The sequence below is a fragment of the Colias croceus genome, chromosome 18, assembly GCF_905220415.1.
Source record: "Colias croceus chromosome 18, ilColCroc2.1".
Taxonomy (NCBI): Eukaryota; Metazoa; Arthropoda; class Insecta; order Lepidoptera; family Pieridae; genus Colias; species Colias croceus.
In genome coordinates this window covers 2,536,124-2,552,454 of record NC_059554.1, presented here as the reverse complement: position 1 = coordinate 2,552,454, position 16,331 = coordinate 2,536,124, and the positions used below count along the sequence as shown (strand labels likewise).

At 34.3% G+C, this 16,331-nt stretch overlaps 1 protein-coding gene across 1 annotated transcript; it reads right to left on the bottom strand.

Moving 5' to 3' along the window:
* Positions 1-80: 80 nt before the first annotated feature.
* On the bottom strand, positions 81-4,923 carry LOC123699752. The gene is made up of 10 exons (XM_045646771.1): positions 4,759-4,923; positions 4,261-4,459; positions 3,941-4,033; positions 3,636-3,865; positions 3,288-3,486; positions 3,075-3,167; positions 2,732-2,961; positions 2,276-2,492; positions 1,523-1,630; positions 81-476 (listed from the first exon to the last, which is right to left on the bottom strand). The coding sequence occupies exons 1-10, from the start codon at positions 4,918-4,920 to the stop codon at positions 262-264; spliced, it is 1,746 nt and encodes a 581-aa protein (XP_045502727.1). The 5' UTR covers positions 4,921-4,923; the 3' UTR covers positions 81-261.
* Between the last annotated feature and the right edge of the window lie 11,408 nt (positions 4,924-16,331).

The window sequence follows — 16,331 nt, the reverse complement described above, 5'->3', positions numbered from 1 at the left end:
CGTGAATGCACGTGCTGTTTCAGATAAAATAACGGATGACATGGTCAGGAGAAAGGGTAAGTAATAATAAAATTCAATTATTTTACATATAATATATTCGCTTTCACAATTAATAAATACATTATTCTTAATTTAACTCACATTTCTATTCAAACACACCCATAACTTATATATGCGACGTCACAGCCGGTCTTTACCGGTCGTTAAAATTAAACATTTATTAAATAAACAGAGGCATTCACAGGCATACAAACCCTTAATCTATGACAAGTTAAGAAGACCTAAAAACAAAGCGCATAATACTGTGACGCTACTCTTGAATAGCATAGCTGAGCTGGGCTCAGGGCAGGAGTCGTTTTGTTCTACGTCAATAAAGTATCTATTCTCGAGCTCCATGCGATTTTCCATGTAGCAGTCGATGGCGTTGTTCCCGGCTGGTGACATGGTCCGTCTGCGGCTGAGCTTCCAAGCACCAACTGTAAAAGAATTTTCATTAATACCTTTCCACAATTACACATAAATTTACAGACCATAATTGTTACTATATTGTCTTTAAAATAGTTTTATATAACGTCTAGCTTTCGCCAGTGGCTTCGAACGCTTGTCTAAAACCTAATAAATTATACACTTAAGCCTACCTCTTGAATCACTGTGTCAGTAGTTTTAAAAATCTAAGCATACATATACAGACAGAGTTACTTGTAAAACACCAGCAACCTCGCAGGACAAGATAGCTAACATCATATTATGCAACAACATTAATAATTGTTGTACGACTTTTGGCATAACGCAATAAATTATTTTTAAATAATTTTTTAAACTTTTATTGTACTCTCTTAACATTTGTAAGTCTATGTTCTATTCATTATTGGATGGACGACGCGACACCCCCTTCCCCCTCTCGTTCGCTTCTTGTTTACGTAATTTTTGTGAGGCGTAGAGTTTATAATATTCAAACGGAAAATTAAATGAATATTTATTTTTGTATGAAAATAAAATCTAACAAATTATCAAAAGTCGTAGAACAAATGTTGTTGCTTATGATGTTAGCTATCTTGTCCTGCGAGGTTGCCGGTGTTTTACAAGTAACCCTGTATACGGACAGACGCAGATAGCGGCTTTGCTTTATAACTACTATAATATGTAGTGATAGAGATTTTGAAACTTTTACTAGAGGCTCAATGGAATAGATTACAGTTTTGCATTCTCTGAATTCGTTAAAAATCTTGAAACGACAAAAATGTACCTATATTAAAGAATTCCCATGATATACACTATAGAATATTGAATATTGAATTAACTATAGAATACTAGATTACCGCCTGCGGCTTCGCCCGCTTTCTCTAAAACGATTTGAGATTTAAACTATCCTATCTCTCAAGTTGGATCGAACTGCACATGGTGTGCGAATTTTATTATAATCGGTTAAGTGGTTTAGGAGTCCATTGAGGACAAACATTGTGACACGAGATTTATATATATTAAGATTGTATGATAAATGCTTAGGATAAATGATACTTACTCGCACGGTGATAGGCATCTGTGTTCACGCAAGAATAGGCCAGTGAGTAAGTCTCATAGTCAGTGTCAAGGACGTACAGATCAAATGAGGTGGTTTGGCCAGGAGTTGCTGTAATGAAAAGTAAAAATTATTATAGGAGGTTATCATCAATTTTTAAGCTATTGCATAGCTTTTATCTCAGATTTTGAGCGCGGCGACCGAATGTAAAAATTCCGTAACGAAATAACCTAACAGCCCCCACTCCAACCGGCACAGCGATGCGATGCTATGTAATAGCACAGTTTTACAATATTTGTAAGAGCTTTACCGCGGCAGTCATCGAGTGCCACACGTTTTTTTTAAGGGTACGAATTATTTTGGTTTTATAGGTGCATACACTGTGACATGCAGAGGCACAAATGTATGGTTAGGTATAAGTATTCAGGTTTAATTATGGAGCTGTGTTTGAAGTTAAGTTGTGAATGAAGTGACTTTTCAAATATATTTTCTGTGTAGAAAAGATATCTTTTTTAGTTTTAGTCAAGAACATGTTCGGTATTAATTATTAAACAATACGTATATGAGAATATAAAGAAAATGTGAGTAAATCAGCTAATTCACCTTTGTTACTCACTACTCAGAAATACTTCGATTAGCAAGGGTTAATGTCAAGGGCTAATAGAATTATCTTCAGGAATGAGATAGCTTAATGCGAGATATGCGCATATCTCAGAAAATAATATTTTAAAAATGCTGGGTTTAACTGAAGCTTACCATTAGGTGCTCGAGATGGTAAAACGACTCTCAGTTTAGCACTTTGATCAGCAGAGATGATTGTAGCATTTCCTTCAATAGTGTCCAATTCTCCATTGACTCGTTGCCAATTCAATACAGTAACAACGTCACCATTCAATGTATATCTTGCTCCCGTGCAACTGCCATTTTCAAATACCTGAGGATACCTCTGGATTTGATACCATGTTCCAGAGTACTGTGAAAAATAATAATTTGTGTTAAATGTATGTAAAAAACATTCAAATTGGTAATCTTGGAATATCTTTAGATGATTAGTATTATCTCGTTAATAATAGAGCTTCCGTTCGAATAAAATTCACGTTTTGATAAAAAAATACGTCGTTCACATCATGTTTATCTATTTCAACAAGCCAGTTCCAAATTCGATAACATACTTTGTCTCATCTAGTGACGGCTTATTTTTAAATTACTTACTTTTTCCACATCAAATTTGGCAACTACAGGTATATTCTCGTCGCATTGACCTGGCAGTACAACCTTTTGACCTGCAGCAAATTCAGGCAGGTGGAAGCAACCAGCATCTGTCTGATTTGTACTCTGATAGTATCTCTCGTCTAACACATTAATGTTATTGATGACGTTGTTCATTGCGTTATTAGCTGTTTGAGTCAGATTCTTGGTCCGACTGAGCTTCCAACTGTAAACTAAAATTTACAGGCGTATGTTTAATGTTTTGTTCTCATATGTGTCATTAGATAAATACCGATTTTAATGTCACATATGAGAACGATCCATCGGGATTATATTATAAACTTACCTCTGCGGTAATTGTTTTCTAAGTTAGTACAACTATAAGCAAGGGCATAGTCGTTGTAATCTGTTGCTAAGATCCAATAATCGACATTGTTATCTGAAAAATATAAAAGAAGTATATCATATATCTCATAGGAGCCCAGTTGTTGAAATAGAAAAAATGATATGAAAAAAATATTAAAGACAAAATCCAGTTTCATAGCTTCTTTCAACTTACTTCCTATCGTGACCCTAAGTTTGGCACTTCCATCAGCACTGGCTACTGCAGTCCCGGATGTGCTCAATTGCGTTCCGTTAACGACGTGGCTGTTCACCAATTGGATGACGTTACCATTCATGGAGTACCTTGCAACGTTGCATGTGCCTGATTGCCGGTGGTCGTAGTAAGTAGCCATGAGGTGCCAAGTACCAAGGAACTGTAATTTTAATATTAACATAATATAAATACTATTCGTAAATAGTCTATGATTCATCTCAATTTCCACACTTCAAGAAACGTATTTGTAGAATGGATTTTGGAATGTACATTTCTGTTAAAATTTCATAAAATTGTAAGTTAACTTACAGCAGTTATATTGAAGTTCGTTACTACAGGAAGAGTTTGGTCACATTGTCCAGGGAATATAACAGGTTCTTCTAGTGGGATATCAGGATAGTAGAAGCAAGCCGCGTCAGTTTGGTTTGTGTTTTGGAAGTATCTATCGTCCAGTACATTTATGTTGCTCATTAGATTATTTATAACTTGAGTATCTGCATTACTCATCGTAGGTGAACGACTTAGTTTCCAGCTCCAAACTATAAAAATAATAATGTTTGAGCTTATTTATGTAAAGTTGAGATTATTTTTATCTCAAATTTGAAAATAATTACCTCTTCGTCTTTCGCTGTCCAAATTTTCACAACTATAAGCCAGAGCGTACGAGTTATAATTTGTTCCAATAATCCAATAGTTGACGACTGGATCTGGAATAGAAATTTTAACTGGTGAATAATCAGTTGGTTGAATAATAATTGTTTTGTATTTAAATATTGTGCATTCTTAGCAATGGACGCTTTATAAGTTGACTATTCTTTTAACAAGGCAAAACAATGAGGCAATGAGTAAGTATGTTATCTTATTTAAACTTTCCCCTGAGCACTAGACAACCACCCAGTGCAGAATTACACTACTAAAAAAAAGGATAACATACTTGTTCCGATGTTCACAAGTAATTTTCCATTCCCAGTAGGAGATGTCGCTGTTCCTGAAACTGAGAGTCGGCTTTGGTTCACCACATGACTGTTTTCCAAGTTCAAAACAGTTCCATTCAGAGTGTATCTGGCACGATTACAAGAGCCTGATTGCCGTTCTGCATAGTACGTCTGGATCAGGTACCATGGACCTTGGAACTGAAATTAAAGTCGTTTTTACCATTCGCAATTTCAAACGTTGATATTTCTGGACACTCAATAGCATAGCATTCAAGATAATAGTAATATAGCTTGTATATAAAATATTTGAGAAAATTACAAACCAAATCGCCTCTATTCAAATTAAACTTATTAATTGACGCTGTAATTTTTCTATCAGCAAAAAAGATATACTGCATATCTAGTATTAATTATAATAATATAAAAATCTATGATAAAAATGGTCTAAAGCTTGGAGTTTATAATGTCGTGTTATACAGTTTTAAGATTCAACTTACATCGTTCAAATTTAAACTAGCAACAACATTTATATTAGGGTCGCATTGTCCAGGGAATATAACAGGTCGTCCTAGTGGGATATTAGGATAGAAGAAACAAGCTGCGTCAGATTGGTCTGCTCTTTGGAAGTATCTAGAATCCAGGACATTTATGTTGCTCATGAGGTTATTTATGGCTAGAGTATCTGCACTACTCAACGTAGTAGTACGACTTAGCTTCCAGCTCCAAACTATAAAAATAAAAATGTTTTTAGTTAATTCAGGTACAGTTCACGTCAAATATTTTTGTTGTATTTAACAATAAATACCTCTTCGCGTCTCTCTGTTTACATTTTGGCAGCTGTAAGCCAGAGCGTACGACTCATAATTTGTTCCAATAATCCAATAGTTGACGACTGGATCTAGAATAAAAATTATAACTGATGAATAATCAATTGTACCTACCTATATAAATTTATTGAATTGATTGAATAATAATTGATTGAATAATAATTGGTTTCTATTTAAATATTGTTTCCTTCTTACATTCTTCTTCAATACGGCATTGTATAAAACGAATTACAAGATGTACAGACGAAACAATCAAAATTTATATTTTATTAAAGTTATAGAACTGTCTTTTGGGAACTTTTGTAGCCAATTTGTAGACTTCTTTTCCAGAATTACCCTACTGACAAAAAAGTACTATACATACTTGAGCCGATGCTAACAATCAATTTTCCGTCACCAGTCAGGGATACCGCTGTTCCCGTAACTGAGATACGGTCTTGGTTCACCACGTGACTGTTGATAACGTTCAAAAAGTTTCCATTCACAGTATATCTGGCACGATTGCAAGTGCCTGATTGCCTCTCAGCGTAATATGACTCGATCAGTACCCAGTCCCCTTCGAACTGAAATCAAGATATTTTTTACCATTCGCGATTCCAATCTTTTTATAAAGGATAAATGCTTGTGAATCATCGTCTTATATAACAATATTGTCTTATGATTTTCAGTAAATTACTTCTTAAGCCTCGATGACTCAGTAGTCTCAATACGTCTAATGAGCGCTACAATTTTATTTCATTACAAATGTTCTTTTATAATTTTTATATTAGATATTAGAAGATTTGAACTTACTGCAGTCAAATTCAAGTTACTGACAACACCAATATTAGGATCGCATTGACCAGGGAATATTACAGGTTGTCCTAGTGGAATATCAGGATAGTAGAAGCAAGCTGCGTCAGATTGGTCTGCGTTTACGAAACGGTTATTAACCAATACAGGCGATGCGATACTGCTGATAAGAGTGTTAATTCTGGTGTTGGATGCATCATCAAGTGTTGCATAGCGGCTAAGTTTCCAAGCATTAACTGCAAACAGAAATGCATTTGTAAAAATAAGTCAGAAAATCTATAATAATATTATAAAGCTGGAGAGTTTGTTTTTTTCACTCAGGAACTACTGATCCGATTTGAAATTCTTCGGTGTTAGATAGCCCATTTATCGAGAAAGGCATATATCTTAGCGCTAAGAGTTGGGAGCAGAGCAACGTGGGTAAAACTGAGGGGCACAGCTAGTGGTAGACATGAAGGCTATTTTAAGCATAGTCAACACATTATACAAAGTTCTGCATGTTACTTACCGTCTTGTTGGTTATTGGCCAGATTTTGACAGCTGTAGGCAAGAGCATAGTTGTTATAATCCGTTCCAAGAATCCAATAATTGACTTGAGGGTCTGAAAAATAATGAGGTAAAACCTATGGTGAGTGTGGAATTTGCTGCAAGATTCATGAATTTAACATGCATATTTTAAACTTTTAAATATGAATTTAAAATGAAATGGAACTAGTTAGACACTGCTAGGCTATATTTTATAACAGGTAATTATAAATGTAGAAATGTAGAATTGATATTATCCCAAATTAAAACTTAAGAGCATTTACGTTGACGTTATTAGTTCAATGTCAAGAAACTTACTTGTGCCAATATTCACTGTTAATCTGGCGCTTCCATCATTTGAAGCTAAAACAGCGGTTCCAGATACAGAGAGCTGGTTTTGATTGAGCACGTGGGTGTTTACCACGCTGTAAGTGTTAGCATTAATAAGCTCATAGTTAGCTTGGTTGCATTCGCCGGATTGTCTAGGATTCTCGTAGGATGAGATAAGTCTCCATTTTCCAGCAAACTATAAACAATATAACAAACAATATTAACAAACTTTTCTAAACTTTTATTTTTTACTAATCGACAATAAAAAAAAAACTTTTAATAACTCATTTTTAACCGACTGTATTGTATTGTATTCTAGTATATATTCTTGTTTTACTTTTAAGAGCGTGTTTTAGTACATTATCGGGTTAAGCCTTTTATTATAGTTTTTGAACTTAATTCTTATTTACGTCTCTGCTGGACTAAGAACTTAAAAATATATGCACGGATAATGCTGCATTTTTAATAACTCATTTTTGATGTATCATATCAATTTAACACCGTTACAGGTGAAATCAATAATTCTACGAAAAGTGCAGATAAGTTATTGTGTCTTAATTTTTTAATTAGGTATATCGTGTATCTTTATCGATAATTATTGATATTGCATTCGCTTATATGATTAATACATGGAAAATATTATTCTTACAAAATATAATAATTGGATTTTAGTTATATAATTGCAATAAAATATACATTTATGAGGAAAAAAAAATTGTTTTTAAAAAGTTACTTTTGATAACCCTTCGCTATATCTATACTAATATCATAAAGCTGAAGAGTTTGTTTGTTAGAACGCGCTAATCTCGGGAACTACTGGTCGGATTTGAAAAATTATTTCGGTGTTAGATGGCCCATTTATCTAGGAAGGCAATATCATTATGCTAAGTCCAACAGAAGCAGAGCCACGCGGGTGAAACCGCGGAGCGCAGCTAGTATACAATAATATACTTTACATGTTTATTGAAATATTTGAGTAAAGTACGATTTTGTTGAAAATCTTAACATAATAAATAGAGTTCGTGGAATGCAATTTTTTATCACATAGCAAACACTATAGGCCGGTAGATACTGACACAAAAAATTAATTGTCTGCCTTCAGCGGTCTAAGTAAGCAGTGACAAAAACAAAAACGATGGTCAGAGCGCTGGTACCGGCAGCCGGCGGTAATAATAATTAATAATTGCAAATTTAATTGTTATTAATTATGTATTAAACTATATAATTAAATTTTATAACTTCTTCATAAAATAATAATATTTTTAATTTTGCATTAAACATACAGCATTGCGAAAACATGTTTGCTACATCGAACAAATCCGTAGACTACTACAAAAAGTCAAAGAGATAGATTAATAATTATCTTTCAAATAGGTACTGAAATAATCGCATAGACACGCCCAATGCTGACACATAGGTATTACTCATCCATATATTATTATCTCACATCTATTAAAATACTAGCTTTCCGCCCGCGGCTTCGCCTGCGTAAAGAAAAACCCGCATAGTTTCCGTTCCCGTGGGATTTCCGGGTTAAAACCTATCCTATGTGTTAATCTAAGTAACCCTCTATATGATTGTGTAACAAACATACACACTTACACATACACACATCCATCCTAATAAACTTTCGCATTTATAATATTAGTAGGATATTATATTTATTTATAGTTAGTTAAAAATAAACATGGGAATTAACTGAAATTAAAATCCCATTCTTGAAAATCTATGCTGAAACTGTAAGATCAGTATATGCTCAGATTTCTTTCTGATCGTCTCACTGATAATAATTTAATAATAATCTATAGATATTATATATAAAACTCAAAGGTGACTGATATAGTGATCTATCAACGCACAGCCCAAACCACTGGAGGGTATCGGGCTGAAATTTAGCGTGCAGGTAGATGTCATAACGTAGGCGTCCCCTAAGAAAGGATTTCCCGAAATTCTTGCGGGAACGGGGAAAAACGGGGATGCACGTACAAAGTCGTGGGCGGAAGCTAGTGTTATAATAAATAGTAAACAACAAAGAATACGAGTTTTTGTTTACACTAAGGATTAATGTTCTTGCTCTAGCTCTATGTTCGTTTGGTCTAAATGTACCGTTGCAGGTTACTGTTTTCATCACCTTACGTTTCCCTTGCATTTATGTGTAGTACGAAATATAATTGTTTTTCTTGAACTTGAAACTCTCATTTATATGGAAAAGAAAACAATGTATTCAGTAAAGACTGTTAAAGTAAGGTTAATACACAATTCCGAATCCTTACCCCAGTTAGGTTGAAATTCGTTTGCACCGGTATCGTCGTGCTACACTGTCCCGTGAATATAACACCTTGGGTTACACTTAAGCTCGCACATACCACACTCAATATTAATATTAACATTTTAAAATATTTCGCACCACGATGCTGACGTGGCGACAGCTCAGGATTAACAGTTTTATACTACGATTTCATGTGCCAATTATATAGGGCATTTTCTGATAATGAATCCGCCAAATCCCTTGATTGAGAACTAATCGTTTGTCTATCTGTGCGTAATACGTAGATAACAAAATTTGGTGTCATTGTAGTGCAGGACAATTTATCGGTACAAACAATATCGTTTTTATAATTCTGCCTTTTTTATTGACAATAGAGAAGCTTTTGACCACAATTTCGCCTGAAGTAGAAATTCCATACTCTCTATTTGAGAAAAGTATAATATTCCATACTTTCCATACTAATATTATAATTGCGAAAGTAACTCTGTCTATCTGTCTGTTACTCAAGATCACGCCTTAACTACTGAACCAATTTGCATGAAATTTGGTATAGAGATATTTTGATACCCGAGAAAGGACACACCCCGGGACATAGGATAGGTTTTATTCCGGAAATCCCACGGGAACGGGAACTATGCGGGTTTTTCTTTGACTGCGCGGACGAAGCCGCGGGTGGAAAGGTAGTAATAAATAAATCAAATGTTTATATTTCCAAAATCTTATACCTTACAAAACTATGTACACTGACTCTTAAACTAGAAGAACTCTCTATCTTAAGAGCCATGAGGATGTCAACTTTATTTTAACTAGAGTCGATATTAAATGCGCAGGATAACATTGTGAGGGAACCGGCATCTTGAAGAATCAAAAGTTTGACGACATGTGACATCCGCCAATCCGCACTTGGCCAGCAAGGTGGCCTGAATCCTTTCGGTTCGCCATTATATGGGCTTATAATGATGATGATGATGAAGTAGTTATTGGAAAGAACCTGTTTAAAAATTATTTATATCGAATGTGTTGGTTTATTCATTAATTACTTTCTTTAAAGAAAAGCCCTAACTATGCTTAGTTTTGTCAATGTGATGTTTCAGATTTTTATTGTGAGACCTTCCGTCGTTTTCCGAACGTCATACATGAGTTTATCACTGCATAGTATAAAACAGAGTCGCTTTCTCTGTCCCTATGTCCCTTTGTCCCTTTGTATGCTTAAATCTTTAAAACTACGCAACGGATTTTGATGGGGTTTTTTTAATAGATAGAGTGATTGAAGAGGAAAGTTTTAGTTTATAATTTGTTAGGCTCTAGACAAAGCGGGCGATGCCGCGGGCGGTAAGCTAGTTTTGGATAAAGGAAAGCGGAATCTTGATTTTAAGTAGCTTGGTTCTTCAAATTTTAGAAACACAATCAACTTTTTCATTTCTTTATAATATATTAATTGGTAGAAAAATAAGCAAGAGAGATGCGGATGGTTTTGGCGGTTAGTATCTTATTTGCTAATAAAGATAGATTAAGATAAACATTACCCAAATCAGATAAGCAAAACATCATATTTGAGTCATAGAGCGACAGACATTATATTATATTTTTTCAAATCTATTCCTGGAACTAATATTGAATTTATCAAATTTCTACTAACGAATGTAGTTTGTAAAGAGTAAGCGGAATTCATATATCAGTAATTATTTTAAGCAATAAATTGGATTGATTATTATCACTACATAATATATAACAAAGTTGCTGTCGCTGTCTGTCCGTCCCTAGGTTTGCTTTAAACTTTAAAACTACGAAATGTTTTTTTGATGCGGTTTTTTAATTGATAAATTAATTCTCAATAACACCTTTACTAGGTATATAAATAATTAGGTTTTGACAAAGCGGGAAAAGCTAAGTCCTATTAATATTATAAAGTTTGTGAGGAAGTGTGTGTGTATGTGTGTGTTTATTACTCTTTCACGAAAATACTACTGAACCGATAACAATGAAATTTCGCACACATATAGAGGGTAACTTGGATTAACACATAGGATAGGTTTCATCCCGGAAATCCCACGGGAACGGGAACTATGCGGGTTTTTCTTTCAAAACGCGGGCGAAGCACGGGCTGAAAGCTAGTAATGTTATATTTTTAAAATGTAATTGAATTTAATTAATGTAATGTAATTAATGTTATTAGGACTTAGGAGTTAGCATGAGAATCAGCTCAATTCAATCGTGTAGTATCGCGATAAACATAGCCTATGTGCTTGACTCATAGATTTGTCATAATGATAACATATCATTTAAATTTACTCATCATTAAAGGCTAATCTTTACTTCTTTATCTTTATCTATGCTATATAAGTATATAATATCTACGACTAATTAAAGAAAACCACATAATTGAATAAAATTGTGTCAACTTTTAAACCTATCAATGTATTTATCTATACTCTATAGTCTATACTAATATTATAAAGTTGTTGTTTGTATGAACGCGCTAATCTCTCTCTTGAAAAATTCTTTCAGTGTTAGATAGCCCATTTATCGAGGAAAGCTATAGGCTATATATCATCTCGCTAAGACTCACAGGAGCGCAGCAATGCGGGTAAAACCGCGGAGCACAGCTAGTGTATAATAATTCTATAAAAAACCTTATTTCGCATCAATTAATACATCAGATTATATTTCACTCAATCGTGTATTTTGACGAAAACATTGATGGGGTTTGGTTAAGGAACAACATAGCAAGACCATAGCAAGACTCATCGAATTCTTTAGGCTTGCATGTTTTTATAAGAATGCCAACATCCCATATACAATGCTGGTGACAACAGTCACATTACCATTGTGGTAACACTTCTGCCTTATTTATTGAACAGGTCTGGAAAATTAAACTCAAGAAATCTTGTGTCATGTGTAACGTAGTATAGTTGAATGAATCTGTTATTGTTACTTTATGGGAATAATTTTTTGTATATTCATTAGTACAATATTACAGTACTCCAAAATTAATGCATGCAAATCTTCGCTAATTGTCGTATTTCCAAAATGTATTTAATTTTACTAAACAAAATCTACTAAATTATGCATGAAGAAAATGCATTTAATCACTCTATATACATAATATCGTCTTCGAAAGCTCCGGGAATATGACAGTTACCGAACTGTGATGAAGATTTCTTTGCGCATTATCACTTTTGGAGTACTGTACATTGATTCGTCCGATCATTTTGGTCTAGCACAGTACCTAGGTAAGTAACAAGCGTGTTATTATGTGCAATATGTTATTTCAATGGTAAGATACTACATTAGTTTAAAAGCAGTTAAATCATATAACACGTTGTGCTACGAGTGTTAAAGATAGTTTCATTATTATATTTCGTTAATTTAAAGTATCAAAATATTGCGTCCATTTACAAAAAAATGCATAGCAAAAAATATGTTGACTTTATCTGCATTATAGATAAGAAATAATTAATTGCTCGAACAATAATTGTGATTAAATAAAGTATATTGATTTTAAAATAAGGTCGATAATTACTACTTTATATTACTATTCTTGTTACAATTATATATTTTACACTCAACCTAGGTTTCCATTACACAAGCGAAAGCTTAGTATGGGATCAGATGTGCGCAAAATGTCCTGAAATATTTATTTATTAATTTATTACTAGCTGTGCCCCGTGGTTTCACCCGCGTGTGTCCGCGTCTCTTGGTCTTAGCGTAATTATATATTATAGCCTACTAGCTTTCCACCCGCGGCATCGCCCACGCAGGCAAAGAAAAACCCGCATAGTTCCCGTTCCCGTGGGATTTCCGGAATAAAACCTATCCTATGTCCCGGGGTAAAAAGTAGCCTATGTCCTTTCTCGGGTATCAAAATATCTCTATACCAAATTTCATGCAGATTGGTTCAGTAGTTAAGGCGCGATTGAGTAACAGACAGACAGACAGAGTTACTTTCGCATTTATAATATTAGTATGGATTATGTATGTATGTTTATCAACCCTGTGGTTTCCATAACACAAGCGAAAGCTTAGTATGGGATCAGATCGTGCCGTGTGTGAACAATGTCCTGAAATATTTATTCAATAATTTATTACTAGCTATGCCCCGCGGTTTCACCCGCGTGGCTCCACTTCTTTTGGTCTTAGCGTGATGATATATAGGCTATATAGCCTATAGCCTTCCTCGATAAACGGGCTATCTAACACCGAAAGATTATAAGTATAGATTATCTTCATTTTCTCTCAAATGATATTTTATCTTTTGACCGTATTTTACTTACTTTATTGATTCATTAAATAAATATGTTAACTATCGCTAGGTGCCTCTGTTTGTTCGTGATAGACTCAAAAAGCACTATACCAATTTTAATTATATTGTCACCAATAGAACGTCCATGACTTTAGTACATAATTGACTAATTAAGTTGTAAGCAATGTGGATGAAGCCACGGGTGGAAAGCTATGAAGCAATATAATATTACCTACTTATTATGTTCAAAATTTTTTTCCGCTACGAACGAAGAGATGTGTTTCTTATAGGGCCATGTTAACAAGTAAAGAGAAGCAATGCTACTAATAATTCATTGATATACTAACAGTTGTTGTTTATGCCGTTATTTTGTAATCCTTCGATAATTGGTATTGTATGAGATGATATTTTATAACTGACATTTGAACGTGAACAATAGGTACAATTGTGTCGGTTTGAAAATTAGGCGATTAATAAAAGAACGTATATAGAACGTATTAAATCAATACTTGAAAACGAAACATAACATAAAAGTTATGCCCCTTGGTTTTTTTAACCGAATTGCTCCGCTCCTATCGGTCTATACTAATATTACTATAAAGCTGAAGAGTTTGTTTGTTTGAACGCGCTAATCTCAGTAACTACTGGGCCGAAAAATTATTTCGGTGTTAGATAGCCCATTTATCGAGGAAGGCTATTATAGGCTCTATAATATCATCACGCTAACTCCATCAGGAGCGGAGCAAGACGGGTGAAACCGTGAAGCGCATCTAGTTAAATATATATTTCAGCTTTCCTCGATAAATTGACTATCTAATACTAAAATAATGTTTCATAACTAGATTTCCGCCCGCGGCTTCGCCCGCGTTTGCAAAGGAAAACCCGCATAGTTCCCGTTCCCGTGGGATTTCCGGGATTAAAACTATCCTATGTGTTAATCCAAGTTACCCTCTATATGTGTGCTAAATTTCATTGTAATCGGTTCAGTAGTTTTTACGTGAAAGAGTAACAAACATCCATACATCCATACATCCATACAAACTTTCGCATTTATAATATTAGTAGGATATCGTACTAGTACTTCCTGAGACTAGCGCGTTCAAACAAAAAAAAAATAACAGATAACAGTTAATAGGTACTTTTATCAGATAGGTAAAGCATGTCTTAATTTTTTTGTGAAAAGACATCTAATATATAAAAATCAATGCCACTTTTCGTTGTAATTCCATAACTCGAGAACGGCTGAACCGATTTCGATAATTCTTTTTTTATTATATTCCTTGAAGTACGAGGATAGTTCTTATGTAGAGAAAACGTTAATATGTACCACGGGCGAAGCCGGGGCGGACCGCTAGTAAATCCATACTTTTTGATGTCACGTTCCCATGTTATTGTGTGAGGTCAGTAGCATGACATTTTTATATATTTGTTTTGTATAAAAATTTCACAAAAGAAGCCGCCAGCCAATATTGTTTGGCGGAGATAGAGCAAATTGAAAGGTTATGTTAACACGACCCTGGTAATCGAAGCGGATTCTTTAGAAATATGCATGTTATTGTTAAAACGTTTATTTGTTTATTTTTATAATATTATATATTATAATACATATTATAAAGAGGAAAGGTTTGTTATTATGTATGTATGTATGGTTTTCACGCATAAACTACTGGACCGATTTCAAAAATTCTTTCACCATTAGAAAGCTGCATCTTCATTCAGCAACATAGGCTAGGTTTTATCCAGGAAATCCCACGGGAACGGGAACTATGGAGACGCAGGCGGAAAGCTAGTGTTGTAATAAAATATATGAAGATGATGTTGAATATTTCGGATATTTTATTCCAGTTTTTCCTACTTTCCCCTGCAGCCAGCAATATCGGTCATTATCTTTTGGCCAAGTGCACGATTATATTTCAACTAGCTGTGCCCCACAGTTTTGCCGGCATTGTTCCGCTCTTATTGTTCTTAGCGTGATGGTATATAAGAAGAAGCACATAAGAATTTTTCTAATCGGTCCAGTAGTTCCTGAGATTAGCGCGTTCAAACAAACCAATTAACAAACAAAAAAACTCTTCAGCTTTATCATATAAGTATAATTATGTTTTTTTAATATCATGTTAATATCGATAACATGAAATCATATAAAAATATAGATAAATTATGTATTATATAATCAACTTAATTTTCGCTTCTTTACTGTCTCAAACTTGCTGACATTAACTACTGAATCTTATTTATTTTCTGCCTAACATTCCATTGTAAATCACAAATATCATAAACAAGCGATCCGCCCCGGTTTCGCCCGTGGTACATATTTACGTTTATCCGTCCTTCTTCAAGGTATACAATAAAAAAAGAATTATCGAAATCGGTTCAGCCGTTCACACGTGATGCCGTGACAACGCGAAACGTGTTTCATATGTATTGCTTCGATCGAGCTTCGATTTTTTTAATTTAAGACGATAATATGAAAATTGGTAATACTTCAAACCGGAGAAACACATACTAGTGATATAATATGAAAAAATAAATGTTACTTCACTCAGATAAATTATCATACAAACGGGATGCAAAGTTTGTAAGGTTAACGCTCTGTAATTGACTTCGAAAGAAGTAGATAATTTATACGGCACGAATATAAGATACAAGCTGTGCCCCGCGGATTTGTTCTGCCTCTGTTGGTTTTAGCTTGATGATATAATATTATAGCCTAGCCTTCCTCGATAAATGGGCTTTCTTACACCGAAATAATTTTTCTAATCAGATCAGTAGTTCCTGAGATCAGCGCGTTTAAACAAACAAACTCTTCAGCTTTATTTAGAGCCACATGATAACAATTATTTTATTCCTATTTAATTCAATCCATACTAATATTATAAATGCGAAAGTAACTCTGTCTGTCTGTTACTCAATCACGCTTAAACTACTGAACCAATTTTCATGAAACTTGGTATGGAGATATTTTAATACCCGAGAAAGGACATAGGCTACTTTTTATCCCGGGAAAATGACGCAATCCCGGAAATCCCACGGGAACGGGAACTATGCGGGTTTTTCTTTGACTGCGCGGCCGATGCCGCGGGT